The 17,286-nt window shown below is 42.6% G+C and overlaps 1 protein-coding gene and 1 long non-coding RNA gene across 2 annotated transcripts in view; one reads left to right on the forward strand and one right to left on the reverse strand.

The window, feature by feature from the left end:
* Positions 1–17,286, forward strand: part of LOC133497873 (DNA-binding protein RFX7-like) — a 26,998-nt gene continuing 9,712 nt past the window's right edge. The window contains exons 1-9 of the mRNA XM_061814113.1: positions 1–475; positions 571–857; positions 4,724–4,757; positions 10,652–10,743; positions 11,696–11,818; positions 14,220–14,336; positions 14,734–14,818; positions 14,941–15,160; positions 16,331–16,614. Of these exons, the coding sequence (XP_061670097.1) occupies positions 739–857; positions 4,724–4,757; positions 10,652–10,743; positions 11,696–11,818; positions 14,220–14,336; positions 14,734–14,818; positions 14,941–15,160; positions 16,331–16,614 (1,074 nt within the window). The 5' untranslated portion in view covers positions 1–475; positions 571–738. The remainder of the gene's footprint in view (positions 476–570; positions 858–4,723; positions 4,758–10,651; positions 10,744–11,695; positions 11,819–14,219; positions 14,337–14,733; positions 14,819–14,940; positions 15,161–16,330; positions 16,615–17,286) is intronic.
* LOC133497884 (uncharacterized) overlaps positions 7,043–17,286 on the reverse strand; it is a 21,110-nt gene continuing 10,866 nt past the window's right edge. Inside the window, exons 4-5 of the long non-coding RNA XR_009794132.1 lie at positions 16,490–16,606; positions 7,043–8,181 (exon numbers count right to left, since the gene is read on the reverse strand). This is a non-coding gene — a long non-coding RNA (uncharacterized LOC133497884). The remainder of the gene's footprint in view (positions 8,182–16,489; positions 16,607–17,286) is intronic.

A 17,286-nucleotide genomic window follows, 5' to 3' on the forward strand; every position in this document is an offset into this window, starting at 1 on the left:
TTACCATACAGTATTTACTTATTATTTAATACATACAAAAAAAACTGCACTACTATACTGAGTAGTAACATAGTTTCCTACCACTAATAAAATATAAGGGGAGAAAATCACAATTGACAAGTCATTTAACATTGATATATCTTCAAAATCATGTTTCCAAACAATATTTCGAGAAATAAAAATGCATCCGTTTTTTTTCAAATGAATACGTGCATCATTGCAAAATTTTATACCACTTGTATCCAACCATTGCCGAATTATTAAAACAAAAAATTGCTTGATTGTCTCGTGGATACTTGAGTAGAAAAGTTGGACGACCTCGCGCATTCCCGCACATGCCGCCAACTTCCGGACCTCAACTCGACGTCGTCGTCGTGCTGACGTATTGTTTTGAAATCGCCGTGGCCGCCACTGCGCATGCGCCTAACCTGACAGCTACTACACGCCGCACATGCACAAGCAGAAGCGCCACAAGGTGTGAACAGCGCCGGAGGGGACCGACTCGGGTCCCGCCGCGTGGACCTTTGCGTGCCGGCCACTGTTTGACGCTTCTTTCTGTTTTCCATGAAGACTGAAAAGTGCGGCGGGTCGGAGGTGCGACATGTCGGACGGGGGCTGCTGGCCGACGACGACGACGACAACAACAACGCGGCGCGCCCCCGACGACGACGATGATGATGATGTCGGCTTAGCTCGGCGACGACCGCCCCTGGTTTAAACCTGCGGCCCGTCCACGAGATGGCCGAGGAGGACCCCGAGCAGCAGCAGCAGCAGCAGCAGCAGCAGCAGCGGCTGCTCTCCGGGCTCCAGGGCGCCGACGTCGGGGCTCTGCAGCTCAGGATCAAGAACTCCATCTGGTGAGGGGCGCCCATGCCATGCCCTGTTTGTTTGTTTTTTAATTTGCCAACCTGGATCTTAGATGAAAAGAAATAAAATAAAAAATGAACAAAAAAAAAAAAAAACAAATCTTCGACACACCTGATGAGCTTCAAAACAGTGGTTGCGTTGCTTTTTAAGCATGGTTTCCAAACTGTGGTTCCCTAACCAAAATGGGACACGGGGCTATTTTTATTGGGTCACTGTTTGACAAATTAGCATTAAAAAAGATTACAAATAAAAAAAATGGAAAAATGCCAAGTCTGGTTGGATCGGCCACACCAACCGGACTAAACTTTTTGAAAATCGCATGATGGGTTCTGGAGAAACATTTTTTTTTTGTGTTGTAAATATTGGCGTTTTGTGGAACATTATTGTGAGGCATTCCCAATAGGATCTGCTCAAAAAACATCTTCAACAGAACAGTTTTTATTTCTTTGCGCCATATCGTATGGTTAGAATGCAGTCAGTTTTTCAGCCAATAGCAGAGGATGAATCCCATTTAAAAAAAAAATCAGAATTTGTAAATGGGTTGTGGGTTCACTGTATTTTTCATTGTTATGGCAATGCATGAATATTTTAGTGGTTTTGGGAACATATGATTGGAATGTTGTTTTTTTTTTTTTTTTCTACCATTTATCGTGTATGCTGGGGCACTGCCTCACTTGCCACTGGTCAGTCTTTCTTCAATAAATGCAGTATGCGGTCAATTTTGGAGAATTTTTTTCCAGAACTCGTTGGATTTTAAAACGAGCTTCCCCGAAAGGAGATAATGAGTGTAGAGGGATTCTTTGCATGTCTGCCACGCAGTTTTGATGTTTGGGTTTGAATCCCGACTTCCCGCTTGGAGTTTTCAGGTTCTCCGCCCGTGCTTGTGCGGGCTTAATTTTAAAGGTTTAACCGCCAAGATTCATCCGAAGTATTTTGGTGCAGTTACCGTCACCTTCTTTTAAACATTAACGAAAATGTTTTAGTATTCAAACATTTTTTGGGGAGTTGGCTGGTTTGTCAATCCCATCAAAGACTTCCTTGAAAGATGTTCAATTTTAAATCAACTAAATAAATGGTATTAGCTTGAAACTGGATGGAAGGGGGGAAAAAAGGAATATTTATTTCATCAGAAAATGGAGGCGTCTGCTTTTGAATTTGAACCCTTCCCAGGTTGATATATTTAGATGAGGGCCAAATGTGGATGTGCGCAGATGTACTGCATGGGGAGAATTGAACTCCTTCCTTTTGGGTAAGAAGAATGAACGAATGAGCGCAACTAGAACGTTTCTGTATTTCCTGGAGTTTATCCCAGCTGACTCTGGACGAGAAGCCGTCGGAACCTTTGAGTGGCCTCTAAGACAACATACTTTAAAAAAAACATGAGAGCAAAGAAGCGTTTTCAACCTGGATTTATAAATCTTCACACTTGGGGCTGACCTCACTTTTGTTGGCGACTTAATTCCATTTGTGTGTAGCATAAGAGTTAAAGGCTGCTTCACCATGTTTGCTTTGGACTCTGCGCTCCACTATTTGACCCGAGTCAGTCGATCTCAGAGCTCTACTGGGCTTGTATTCCGTAAGCATTTCTTTCATGTATTCAGGACCGAAATCATTCAGTGATTTATAGACCAATAGCAGAACTTTAAAATCTATTCTAAGGCTGACTGGAAGCCAGTGCAAGGATTTTATATGAATGGCATTATATGCTCTGACCTCTTTGTTTTGGTCAGAACGCGAGCTGCAGCATTCTGAATGAGCTGCAGCTGTTTAATACTCTTTTTGGGGAGTCCAGACAGAAGGCCATTACAATAGTCAAGTCTACTTGAAATAAAAGCTTGGATGAGCTTTTCCTGGTCTGCTTGACACATACAAGACTTTAATCTAGATGTTTTTCCAGATGGTAGAATGAAGTTTTTGTGATTGATTTGATATGATTGTTGAAAGTCAGGTCAGAATCAATCAGCACACCAAGGTTTCAGACTTGGTCTTTGGTTTTTAAAGATGGAAAGTGCAGGTGTTTACTAACAGCAATTATCCTTTCTTTATTGCCAAAAAAACAATTGTCTCGGTTTTGTTGTGGTTTAGTTGAAGAAAATGTTGGCTCATCCAGTTATTTAGACAGCAGGTAGATATAGACATTAAACATGATATATGATAAACAAACATTGAGACCCACATTTACACTTTGGCCGATTTAGAGTTACGTATATTGCAGAAACTGATTAGGATTGTAAAACTGGCGAGACTGTGATTGGTTGCTGATTTCAAGTCACGTTTGGACCAAACTTGCGGCTTCCTCTCTAAACCAGAAGAAGCAAGACAAGGAAAGTTATTTGCTGTTGAACAGGTGGATGGATGGATGGCAGCGAGGGGAAAACACTACCCCTGCACCGAGACTGGAATTTAATAGATCTATTTAATCTCTTTCGAGCACTAGCGGGTCTCTAATCTGTTGGTCGAGAGAAAAAAAAAAAACAGATCGCGGGTCTAATCCGACGTACCTGCTAAATGTGTCCTGAAAGCAACCTAATGAGAGCTCACCGGCCGCCTGGTAATAGCGAATTAAAGTGAACTGTGCTCTGGGCGGCTTAGGGCCACCGCGCTGACCCTCGCTGAGCCGCTGTCCTTAAACGTGACCCGCTTGGACCTTCTGTCTCGCTGTCAACAACAAGATGACCCGTCTGCAGATTAGGAATTAAACCTGGACAAGTCTGCCCGTTGCCGCCGCCGCTGCTGTTTATTGACAAACAAATGTGTCGATGGATGGACTATTTGTATTTTCTCAACTTGTGTCACGACAAGAAGGATTTTTATGGGGGGGGGGGGGGGGAATGGCAGCGTATCAACAAAAATCAAACAAAACAAAAAAAATGATGCCACCATTCATTTAAAGGCATCTACTGAATATGGTAAGGCACAGCTTCATTTGCCTATCCTCACGAGGGTCGTGGGAGTGCTGGAGGCTAGCCCAGCTGTCAACGGGCAGGAGGCGGCCCACACTCATAACTGGTTGCCAGCCAATCGCAGGGCACCTAGAGACAAATAGTCACGCTCACAATCACACCTTGGGGCAATTTAGAGTGTCCAATTAATGTTGCGTGTTTTTGGGATGTGGGGAGAAACCGGAGTGTCCGGAGAAAACCCACGTAGGCACGGGGAGAACATGCAAAGTCCACAAGGGTGGGTCCGGGATTGAACCCGGCACCTCAGAACTGTGAGGCCAACGTGTTCCAGCTGAGCCCACCGTGACGCCGCGTTTGTGATTTAAAAAAAAAAAAAAAAAAGGAGACCAAAATAAAACATTTCAAAACTTTAAAACAACTGCGATTGTGGTTGCACAACTGTGCACACCCTCTTAAAACTGGGATGGGGTTGTGTTCGAAACTGAAAATTTGCATTCAAATTCAGCTTCCGCAATTTTAAAGTGGCTCTGATGAACCTAAAATAAAGTTAAGCTGTTTGAGTAGGACAAGGGTGTGTAGACTTTGTTTATAATAACGCAAATCTTGCTTTTTTTTTTTTTTTTTTTTTTTTAAAAAGGATGATAGAAATAATGGAAGGAAATAATCAATTCCAGTTGAATAAATCTTGTTGCGGCACGTCCTTCCTGTCCAAAGCGTAGATACATTTTGCTCCACTGTACATGCACAAAGTTGCAAGAGACAGTACGACAACGTGTCTTTTTACATATGATAGCAAGCGTCCCTGGCGGTGGGCTACATGACCTGAAAGATGCCAAAGGGAGGGGTCAACTCATGCCAGGCATTCCTCTTGCTTTATAAATAAATGCGCCAGCGCTCGTGTTACATGGCAGCCTACAAGCGTGCTAATTTCTGCTCTTATCTCTTCTTTTCAGCAAAACGGTTCAATCGAAAGTGGACGGCATTCTGGTGAGTATTCTTTTGGTAGGTTTTGTTCAATATTCAAACACACCAATAAATTCTCAATGAATAATTGAGTCTCTAAAACAACCACATAGCTTTGCTTCAAATGAGTCCGTTGATGTTAACACTAAGGAACAATGCAAAACACCATAGACGGGCTAACGAATGGCATCAGTGTCACAGTTTTATCACCTTTTAAGTAACAGATATACGAACACAAACAGTGCAGCAACACATGTAAACAGATAATATAACAATACTCGGGCATATATTCTTCATCCTCTGTGAAAAATTACTCATATCTATTTTTATTGTTAGTTTATTGAGGAGATTTGAGTAGCTCCATATACTATATATTAGTGTCTATTATAGTGCCCCCATGTGGCCAAAGCACAGATACCAGAATGAGAACGTTTTTGTTGTTGCATATTTTGGCAGGCTTGAACCGATGAATGGCGTTAAGGAATTAGAGCCACAACTATTGATTATTTTAATACTTGAATCATTTCCTCGTTATTATTATTTTATTAATCAATAAAATGTGTAAAAAAAACTTTTCAAATTACCATCCCATCCATCCATTACCCAAGCTACTTATCCTCACAAGGGTCGAAGGAGTACTGTAGCCATTCCTATTGATTATTTTAATACTTGAATCATTTCCTCGTTATTATTATATTATTAATCAATAAAATGTGTAAAAAAACTTTTTAAATTACCATCCCATCCATCCATTACCCAAGCTACTTATCCTCACAAGGGTCGAAGGAGTACTGTAGCCATTCCTATTGATTATTTTAATAGTTGAATCATTTGCTAGTTTTTGTTAATATTTTATTAATCAATAAAATGTATAAAATTAAATTTTTTAATTACCATCTCATCCATTATCCAAGCTGCTTATCCTCACAAGGGTCACTGGAGTACTGCAGCCAATTCCAGCTGTCATCGGGCAAGAGGCGAGGTATACCCTGAACTGGTTGCCAGCCAATCGCAGGCCACGTGGAGACGGGCAACACCAGCACTTACAGCACAGGTGTCAAACTCAAGGCTCGGGGGCCAGATCCGACCCGTCGCATGATTTTGTGGCCCGCGAAGGCAAATTTACGAGTATGAACTTCCATGATTTTTGTTCAAATCTGTACCAAAATATCAAATTGTCATATCATAAATGAGAATGTTCCGATATTGCAAGCATTATTGTGTACCCAAGCATCAGGAATATTTTAAAAACACATTAACCTTGATGTCTAATTCCAAAACGAGCTCATAAATTTCACGTGTAAATCTGATGAGGCGAAAGATTTTCATGGTTTCTACAATGTGGCCCGTGACAAAAATGAGTTTGACACCCCTGATTTCGAGTGTCCAATTAATGTTGCATGTTTTTGGGATGCGGGAGGAAACCGGAGTGGCCGGAGAAAACCCACGCAAGGCACGGGGGGGGGGGGGGGGGGAGAACATGCCAACTCCACGCGGGCGAGGCTGGAATTTGAACCCGGGTCCTCAGAACTGTGAAGCCAACGCCCTAAGAGGTTGCTCCGCCGTGCTGCCCGACACGAATTGAATTTTTGTGGCATATTTTTCCAGAAAATGTAAGTTGAACTGAAAATGTTATCACGTTTGGGGCGATACATTCGGGAGATTCCACAAGTCGAAAGACCCCTTTTGACGAAATGTCCAGTCGACCGAGGGAATCGACCTTCAATATGTCCGACCCCCCCGTTACTGGCGTGACATTGCGGCTGCTCGGTTCCCTAACGACGGCGACAACAATAACAGAGATTGGAATTAAAAAAAAGGTTAAATGGGTGTGTTTATTCTTAGGAGTCAAAGTAGGGAAATGTCTGAGTGGAGGGGCATGTTGGCACCGTGGGCAAGTGTATTTGCGGACGCTGCAGGCGGTGGGCCATCCTGAGCTACAGATTTGGTTTCACTCGACCCCATCGGACACTTTCTACATTCTGGGCAAAAAGTCTCGGGACACGGATCTCGCAGTTTGGACGAGACCATTTAAATGTTCATTCTTGATCGATTTTGAACATGCCATTGCTCAAAGTATCGCGGTAACAATTTGAGTGAGGAAGTCTGTAAAGGCGGATGGAATTTCTTCGGTTTACGACAGTAGCGGCGACATGACCCAGATTTGTTTCGTCAAAATTTCTTTCATTAACCAAGTCCCCCCCCCAAAAAAACAGTAAATAGGCAAACCCGCGTATGCCAAACTCTGAATATACGGGGATCCACGCTACATCCACCGGCGATTAAGACTTTTGGTAACTTACTCTCCCAGTCCAAGCTGCCGTATTTTCCACACTTTAAGGTGCACCGAACAGCCTTTAATTTTCTCAAAAGCTGACAGGGCGCCTAATAATCAGGTGCGCCTTATACATGGATCAATATTGAGCCTTTAGCGCAGCCCATCTAATGGATGCATAACGTAACCGCACCTCGACTGTGGCGTCGATTCTATGCGCCTTATAATGCGGTGCACCTTATACATGAGAAATTTTTTTTAAAAGAGGCCAGTCAATGAAGGTGCGCCTTATAGTGCGGAAAATACGATAATCTTATCTCCTCCCTGAGATACGAAAATGCTCGTCTCCCAGTGGAGCGGTATCACTTAAACATACTTGCCATCGAGAAAGAGCAAAAACACGAGTACCGTAATTTCCGACTTACAGAGCGCACCTGATTATAAGCCTCACGCAGTATATTTGTAAAGGAAATACCATTTGGTACACACATAAGCTGCACCTGTGTAAAAGCCGCAAGCGCCCACATTGAAACACGAGATATTTACAAAGACGTTACACAGAGAGTTTTTAAAGTTTTAATGTCTTAGCGTAGCTTAACATAGCAACAACACGGTAGCACAAACAAGGCTGGTAAAAAAAAAAAAAAAAAAAAAAACAGTTGTGGCAGCTACACAGTAGCAACACGGTAGCATAGCACTAACAGAGCCGGTTAAAGAAAAACACTTAAATCACTGAGACATGGCAGTAACACAGCAGCAACATGCTAGCACAGCACTAACGCGGCGCTAACAGGGCCGATTTAAAAAAAACAAAAAAAAAACAAACAAAAAAAAAACACCAATAAAAATCACTGAGACGTGGCAGTAGCACAGCAGCAACACACTAGCGCAGCGCTAATGCTGGCGCGGCGCTAACACTAGCGTGGTGCTAACAGGGCCGATTAAAAAAGAAAAAAAAAAAAAGAAAAAAAAAACACGTAAAAATCACTGAGACATGGCAGTAACACAGCAGCAACACGCTAGCACAGCGCTAATGTGGCACTAACACTAGTGCAGTGCTAAAAGGGCTGGTAAAAAACAAAAACAACATACCGGTAAAAGTCACTTCCTTAGCACATGTATTCCAGCGGTCTCACTTTTACCTTTTCTGCTCGAGTGGCTCCTTGCGCCCCTCTAGAAAAAAAAAATGCACAAATTAGCCACATCACCACATAAGCCGCAGGGTTGAAAGCGTGTGATCAAAGTTGACGGAAATTACGGCAGTTGAATTTGTGAACAACAAACCGAATGGTTAAGGATTCGTTGGACTTCACTTCCTGTGTCTCAGTACTTCTGTCCACGTATGCGCAACAAAGCGTTGCCCTGAATACTAAGCGTCTAAATGACAATTTATGGCCCTTCCGCATTGCCCACGGCAAAGGGAACGTTCGCCGGGCGTCTCAGCATCTTCGCTTGCCCCTTTTATCCTTGAGCGTGATTAGCACACAGTGCTGCTCTTCTGCTGAGGAGGCAACGTCAAGGGCAAGCCAGCCCAAGAGGAGCGAGATGAATAAACATCGTGCGTCTGCGTTTCAAATAGGAAGCCAACCATTCGGGCTTTAACTGTACTGGAAAGTGAGGTCAAATAAAATTCTACATGCTATCTTGCTATAGTATGTATGACACCGACAGTGAAGAAAATAAGTATTTGAACCCCCCTGCTATATTGCAAGTTCTCCCGCTTAGAAATCATGGAGGGGTCTGAAATTTTCACCGTAGGTGCAGAGATCATCTAAAGAGATAAATACAGAAATCACAATGATTTATTTGTGTGATACAGCTGTAAATAAGTATTTGAACACCTGAGAAAACCAATGTTAATATTTGGTACGGTTGCCTTTGTTTGCAATTCCAGAGGTCAAACGGTTTCCTGTAGTTGTTCACCAGGTTTGCACACACTGCAGGAGGGATTTTGGCCCACTCCTCCACGCAGATCTTCTCTAGATCAGACAGGTTTCTGGGCTGTCGCTGAGAAACACGGGGTTTCAACTCCCTCCAAAGATTTTCTATTGGGTTTAGGTCTGGAGACTGGCTAGGCCACGCCAGAACCTTGATATGCTTCTTGTGGAGCCACTCCTTGGTTTTCCTGGCTGTGTGATTCGGGTCATTGTCATGTTGAAAGACCCAGCCATGACCCATCTTCAATAATCTGATTGAGGGAAAGAGGTTGTTCCCCAAAATCTCACAGTACATGCGTGTGGTCATCCTCTACTTACAGCAGTGCAGTTGACCTGTCCCATGTGCAGGAAAAACACCCCCAAAGCATGATGCTACCACTCCCATCCTTCACAGTAGGGATGGTGTTCTCGGGATGGAACTAATCATTCGTCTTCCTCCAAACATGGTTAGTGGAATTATGACTAAAAAGTTCAATTTTGGTCTCATCTGACCACAAAACCTTCTCCCATGACTCCTTTTTTTTCTGGGTATTGGCTCCTCGGTCTTTGGTACGTACACAGAAAGTCCAAACCGAGGACTAACCCCCCCAACGAATAGTTTTAATGTAGACTGTACACTGAAGTCTGTATTTTATCAATGTCCTACCCCGTGTCTTCTTGCTTGTGCTGGTATTCCTCGCTATAGCAACACTGGGGTGACAGACAAAAGTTGTCAATGTGGCACACAGGCTCACTTCTCAAAAAGGCGAAAGATTTATAGACCGTACTGGTCTATGAAATGCTCTTTCCTTCTGGCTGCAAATTTACTGTTGAGCCACATTTTACAGGACAAATTGGAGGAGGCACGGAGACTCATTTGTCCCCAGACCAAGAAAACTGCTAAATGTGTAAAGTGACACAATAGTTAAAGTGTAGCTTTAGTGTAACTAGTGCATCAGACTCTGTTTTCATCTATCAACTTTCTAGGTCTTGTCAGGATGGTGGACTGTTTCTGAAATTTTCTTTACTGTTTCGAAGGTGGTGGCACGGTGGGTGCCGCTGTAGAGCGTTGGCCTCACAGTTCTAAGGACCAGGGTTCAAATCCCGGCCCCACCTGTGTGGAGTTTCATTTCAGTTGCATTCATTGGAGACTCTAAATTGCCCCTACGTGTGATTGAGAGTGCGACTGTTGTCTGTCTCCATGTGCCCTGCGATTGGCTGCCAACCGGTCCAGGGTGTACCCCGCCTCCTGCCCAATGACAGCTGGGATTGGCCGAAGCCCTCCCCCGACCCTCGTGAAGATCAGCGGCTCAGAAAGTGGATGGATGGATGTTCCTAAGGTGTCCTATCTGTCTTTTACCCCATCTCCGAGACACGGTTCCCATTGGGAGAGTGACGTATCGTAAATTTGTATCGTAAATCGCAATTGTGCTGATACCGTAAAACACATCTCATCCAATTATCCCAACAGGCGCGCATTGGCTGTGTGGACACACACTTCAAACATAGAAACGTCCCACTTTGGTGCGCTCCGCTACTGTTACACCAGCAATTTATTGCAAATCCATTGTGATCGACAGGCGATCAGTACACGGTGTTAGCTGAGATAGATGGATGGATTGATGCCTGTTCAAGTGCAAAAAAAAAAAAAAAAAAAAGACCTTTACTCTATGGAAAATGACGTTTCGTTGATAAATGACATTTTCTGTTTCCACTTTCTCCTTCAGCAAGATGTTGAAAAGTTCACAGACATTGAAAAGCTCTACCTCTACCTTAAGTTGCCTTCTGGTCCCGTCAGCAGCGCCAGCACTGAGAAAAGGTAAACGATACCAGAAGTAATTGTTGGTGTGCAAGACTTTTTAATGAGTTAAATAAATGGATCTTTTCGATGGCGATCTGAAGCTCCGCCCCCTTAGCCATGTCCCACAAGCTTTCAAAATGGCGATTGAACAGGACGTGTTTGAAGACGATTCTCTAGCTCGTATTCCAGATAATACTGGGGGATGTTTTTTGCCAAATGCGTCAGACTTGTCCAACTGAGTCCTACAGAGAGGTCTCAACTATTTCACGCGAGGATATGTACACGGAATTAAGATTTTGGACCGAGCAGGACGCAATGTGTCACAGTTACAGCGAAATGTTGGCGATCGATGCAAAAAAAGTTTGACGCCTCACAAACTTCATATTGAAATCCAACAGAATAAAATAGTGGAATCGTACTGCGCATGTAAAGCAGGGTGAGTACTTTTTACTTGGAAAGATCCCGAATAATATCATTGTAGTCTTTATAAATAAGTGGGTGTATTCATTTGACTTGTCTCGTAATGGAACCCAGCGCTCTGTCTTAAAAGTCCAATGTGATACAATCAAATCAATCAAACTCAGAGAAGATACTTCTCCCTCACTTACCTTCGAACATACAGCCTTGTGTTTGTTGATATTGTCCACATTTAGTTGTACGTGCGCTCTTCCGCGAGCCTTTGTCCATCGTAGACACTTCGTCAACTTTGTTTTAGGCTTTGGAAAATGAATCAAGCGTGCCCCTTGTAACCTAGCCTGGACATCTTTCATCAGAATTTCACGTTCCCCAAACGCATCTGAGGACCATTTTCTTCATAACATTAACTTTTCCAAGCGCACGCTACTGACCACAGGCATTGCTAGAGGGGCGTGTCAAGCCAGGGGTTAAGACAATGCTGCTATCTGATTGGCTATTATTGTACAAGCGATTGACAGGTCGGAAAGGTCCGTTAATGAATGTGTTTTCTCAGTGATCAGAGTGCTGTGTCATCAAGCCGCACGCAGCAGATGCACGCCTTCAACTGGATCCGTAATCACTTAGAGGAATACCCGGAGACCTCACTCCCCAAACAGGAGGTCTACGATGAATACAAGCAAGTCATTTCAAATGTTTTTCTTGATAAGAATGGAGGCTTTATTACGACCATCCATATTAGTTCAAGACAACCACCGACATTCACATAAGAGACCTCCAAATTGCTGCCAGATGAACCATCATTATAAATAGACGCTGCAGGCCTGAAATCGACAGAGCAGCATGTGCTGGTAATATTAGAATGGAAAGTCTGAGACAGCCATTGAAATGCTCTGGCAGTGTTACATAACTGTCTTTCGAAGTTAACTAAATTCAACACCCCCCTCCCCTTCCAAACACACACACATTGGTATATTGGCGCCTTTGGGCGAGACAGGTGAAAAGGCTCTAAAGGATCACGATGTGAAGCACTCCGAAACATAAAAACATTTATTCCTAGTACCTTTCTATTTCATAACTGATAACAGCAGTTGCCACATTGCGCACCTTCTCCAAAGAATAGACAACAACAATTCAGTATATCCTGTACTCTCCAGCCAAAACATTAAGTACACCTGGACAGTGTAATGAAATCCCAGTAAGTAAGATTAATCAATGTGGAAAAAAATCATCGTTTTTGAATTTTTTGTAATCAAATTATTCAATTAATCACTGCTGCAGTATCTTGGACTCAATATCGCCAAGAGTTATCGAATCGTGCAGCAGAATATCTCTTTATCTTAAAGGTCTAATCCAGAGGAAATGTATTTTATATGTCTATCATACAAATGTAGCTAAAATTTCACCCAAAAAAATATTTTAAAAATGCTCAACACAACAGAAATGAAATAAATTAGCGTCAAAGACAGTCTCGAGATTTTGTTCGAAATGTCACTTAAGATTCGGCAAGTTCCGGGTACCCTCCGGAATGTGACGTCACGGCAAGACAACATTCACCCAGAGAGCGAAAAGCTTGCAAAGATGGTGAGGAAGTGTGTTGTATGCGGCTGTTCTATGTCAATTGCATGAATGGCCGAAAGATGAACAGATAGGCAGGTTATGGATAATATGTTCCAAGCATTTAACGAAGGACTGCTCTGAAAACCCAGTACAGCGTTCACCTTGGCTTCGGTAGCAAGTAAGTACGTACCTGTTCAATTGTTTAGTATTGACAAGTATCTATCTCGTTGTAAATGTAAGTAGAATGCCGATACAGCTATATATGTCAGCTAATATCCGTATCCATGTGATGTTTAGGAGGTGACGAAATGTGTGCTGTTGTCGCTGAGGTCTTCCTGAAATTTGACTACAGCGGTGTGTGCTCTCAAGTGTTAGGTGCATTGTTTAAAATACGGGCTAAATCTTTAAACGCAGAACGACACCGAAGGTTTGGATTTTTGTTTCACGCCGACTCAGTCGTTAGTACAACAACAACAAACGACTCACTGTTGTGTGCCAACAGATTATTTCGTCAACAAGGTGTATGTAGATTTCTTGAGGCACGTACCAGTCTGTGTATCGGGTGCGAACTTCCACGTCAACTTCGTCAGGTCTCGCTGAATCCCGTCCTTGTGTTGCGTTCGTCAACGCAGGTTTGATCATATATGGTTGAATTACACCTGCATGGGATTTTTTTCGAACATGGGAAGAATTAAAAACATTCCACCTCTTCCACAGAGCATTCTGTAGATTATTGGTTGTTTGTCACTATGTCTCCTAGGTTTTATGGGGTGGGTTCCTTATCTATGTTCTAGTTATTTACCTGCGGCAGTCTATGTGTCGCCGCTCACTGTCTTCCATGTCCTCGGAGTTCAATAAAACCCTTGTGATCTCTTATGCACTCACAAGAAGCCAGTAGCATTTACACATTCCATAAAAACTTCATCACTGCTATCTCCTCTAGATCTCACTCGTGTGTATGATTGTCTATTTAGGAAGCCATTTCTGTACTGGGGTTGTCTAGGTGTGACGTCACACGGAAGCAGCTTCGACAGAGCCTCGGTTTGAAACAGACATCGGAGGCATTCGGGTTACAAAGAAAATGTGCACTTTAGCGCAGATTTATTTCATTTCTGTTGTGGCGAGAATTTTTTAAAAATATTTTTAATGAAAAATTATGCATGATAGAATAAATAAAATACATTTCCTCTGGATTAGACCTTTAATATCTCTTTTACAATGTCAATTCCAATGGAGAATTATTCTATTTGTAAAAATAATTTTTGATACTGTCATGTATGGATCTCATTTGATAATGACGCTGTACCTAATATTGTGGCACAAAGTTTAGCTCTTTTGAAGTTCGTGAGATTCTGTTGCCACAAACTGCTTTGAGCAACGTTTTGATGTTCATCTTAACACGCTGTCATCTAGTCCTGTGGTTTATGTTTTTTTTTTTATTGTTTAAATGAACACAGGCTCAAATTAATCTTTTTTTTGTAGCGTTTCTTTAAATTCTTTTTTTTTCCCTTCCCCTTCAGGAGTTTCTGCGACAATCTCAACTACCATCCGCTGAGTGCGGCAGACTTCGGAAAAATGATGAAAAACGTCTTTCCCAACATGAAGGCGCGCCGACTTGGCATGAGAGGAAAATCCAAATATCCTCCACTGGAATATGGACTGTAACCGCCTGTCTGTACTCACTGGCCATCTGCTCTTACAGTTCATAAGCTCGCTAAATATAGACGTCAAATGAAATAAATTCCCCCCTCTGAACCGTGTGCGTAATACACAAGTGCTCAGGGGAATTCACTGTGATCTTGACCTTCACGACGCGTGACCCCCCCCCCCCCTTTTTTTTTTTTTTGGTTTGTTGTCCTTATGACGTCAAAGTCCAAAACTTTATATTCATGACGTTCAGTTGCTATCACTAATTTAAGATACATTCTTATAATATGAAGATTAGCAGTACGTCTATCTTATATATTTACAGGATAAGCAGTCATGAAATGAAATCGGTTTCAATTTCACGTGTTTATCTTAACACTGGCTCACATATTGCTATAGTGGACTGAGGAAGAGGCCCTTTGTCCACTTTCCGTGTTTACCAAGTCTGGAGCTACACAAAACTGGAGAAGGAGTGAGCACATTTTCATCTTTCTTTCTTAAATTTCAGGATGAATCTTTCTATTTTTTAATGAATTTCTCGCCGGTCCCGGATCGAGACTTTGCCAAAATAAGCATGTATTTATTGTGTTCCAGCTCCAGTGTGACGGAATGGACTCAGCGGGCCACCTCGGCAGCATGAAGGAGGAGGTTCGCTTCGCGGCTTGTGATCTGGTGTGCGAGTGGGCTCAAAAGGTGCTGAAACGGCCGTTTGAGGCCGTGGAAGAGTTGGCCCGCTTCCTGATCGACAGCCACTACATAAGCAACAAGTCGCTGGCAGCTCTCACCATTATGACAGGCGCGGCAACGACAACAGGTGAGGAGAGGAGCCGGTTGTTGACACATAACGCACACGTTCAGTGACATCTGGTGGCAACGGCGGTTCCTGCTCCACTTGTGTTGTTATGGAAGGGCTTTGAGTCTGTATTTGGCATCCTATGAAAGCTGTTTGAGGGTTTAAGCGATATATTTGGCATCCATCCTAAAGTAATAGTACCCTCTTTGTCCTCACAGTAAGACAATTTAGCACACTAGCAGAATGACTGTATCTTACTATTAAGTCTTGGCTTTGTATGGAATTAAACCTTCGTAAACTACTGTGCTGCACAAGTAACAATGGACCTTTCCGATAGCGACATTAAGCTCCGCCCCGTTGGCCATTTACCACAAGCTTTCAAAATGGCGATTGAACATAACGTCTTTGAAGTCGATTCTCTATCGCGTATTCCAGATAATATTGCGGTATTTTTTTAATGCCAAATGCGTCAGACTTGTCCAAGAGAGTTCTACAGAGAGGTCTCATCTATTTCACGCAAGGTTATGTACATGGAATTAAGATTTTGGACGGAGCAGGACGCAATGTGTCAGAGTTACAGCGAAATGTTGGCGATCGATGCAAAAAATGTTTTACGCCTCACAAACTTCATATTGAAATCCAACAGGATAAAATAGTGGAATCGTACTGCGCATGTAAAGCAGGGTGAGTACTTTTTACTTGGAAAGATCACGAGTAATATCATTGTAGTCTTTAGAAGTGAGTGGGTGTATTGATGTAACTTGGCCCGTAATCGAACCCAGCGCTCTGTCTTAAAAGTCCGATGTGATACAAATTGGCAAATAGACATTTCTCTTGCATGACATCGCGCATTTAGTATCACTAACCCGACTCTTTTGCATTAAACATTACACACTTCGTTCAGCAGGTCAGGTCAATTATTCAACACTCAGACTCAGACCTATGAACTATCTGTATTCTGCAGTTAAACTAATATGAACCAGAGTGCAAAAAGAAATTCCACTCAAGCACAGGAAAAACATGCTCCACACAACAAGGGGGGATAAAACTAGATAATTTCCCACAGCACAGCCGATGATCTTTCTTTCCTGACAAAACAGACTATTTGCCTGGTATTTTACAGCACTCATGCTATTGCTGCTTCATGTATAATTAATATGAACGTTAAGAGTATTTCTGCACGTATTTCAGATGTCAAGCCTGTGCAGACGGTCTCGGCTTTTGTGCCCACCGCTGACGCACACTGCTTCCAGCCTCACACGGCAACTCTGTCGTCTCCAACTGTTGATGCCAAGCAGCAGCTCCAGAGGAAGATCCAAAGGAAGCAACAAGAACAAAAGTTGCACTCACCCACACCCGGAGAGGGTTTGATACAGACTGTAAATGACGGCGGTGGGCAATGTGGTAGTCCAACCTCTTCGTCGCCTCAGCCAACCATTGGCATTGTGGTCACTGCAGTCCCAAGACCTGTCACGGTGAGAATTTCTTTTACCCGTTATTTTTTTACATTTATCGTACACAAAAGAAAAGTTAAGAATAAAAACACTGACTATGGGTGAATACTGTGGAATAACTTACTGACAATGAACAGACACAAGACTGTAATTTATTTTAACAATTAGTCAGTTTCAAGATGAGGTCTCATTAAAATTGGTATTTTTGTTCAAAAATAGTTCATACTATGCTAAAAATGTCAAAGACCTACAAGTCACTCATTCCTGACATCGATTGCTGCTACTACAGTTTTTTTTGCAATATGGAATGAAAGTTTTTGAAAATCGCAAGGAACGTCTGAGATTAATTACTCAGACTTAAATATTAGGTAGTAGTTGTCAATGGTCAAAATGTACAATTTTAATCTACAGTACAGCCTCTGTTCTTGAACGTCCCCATTCTCGAACAAATTGGTTTTGGAACAAAAATTTCGAGATTTTTTGCTTCTGTTTTCAAGGGAAAATCGGTACTCGAACGGCCCTAATAAAACTCGGATATAACAGACCGAGCGCGGCCAGACCAGCTGAATCACGACGCGCTTTGTTGTGAATTCCCACGCTGCCGAAAAAAAATTGAAATATAATGCACGCGGTTTGACCAACTGACCCACCCACAATGCAGTCTGTTATTGGGAATTTGAACAAAACCCTGAC

Source organism: Syngnathoides biaculeatus, chromosome 3, assembly GCF_019802595.1.
Source record: "Syngnathoides biaculeatus isolate LvHL_M chromosome 3, ASM1980259v1, whole genome shotgun sequence".
Lineage (NCBI taxonomy): Eukaryota > Metazoa > Chordata > Actinopteri > Syngnathiformes > Syngnathidae > Syngnathoides > Syngnathoides biaculeatus.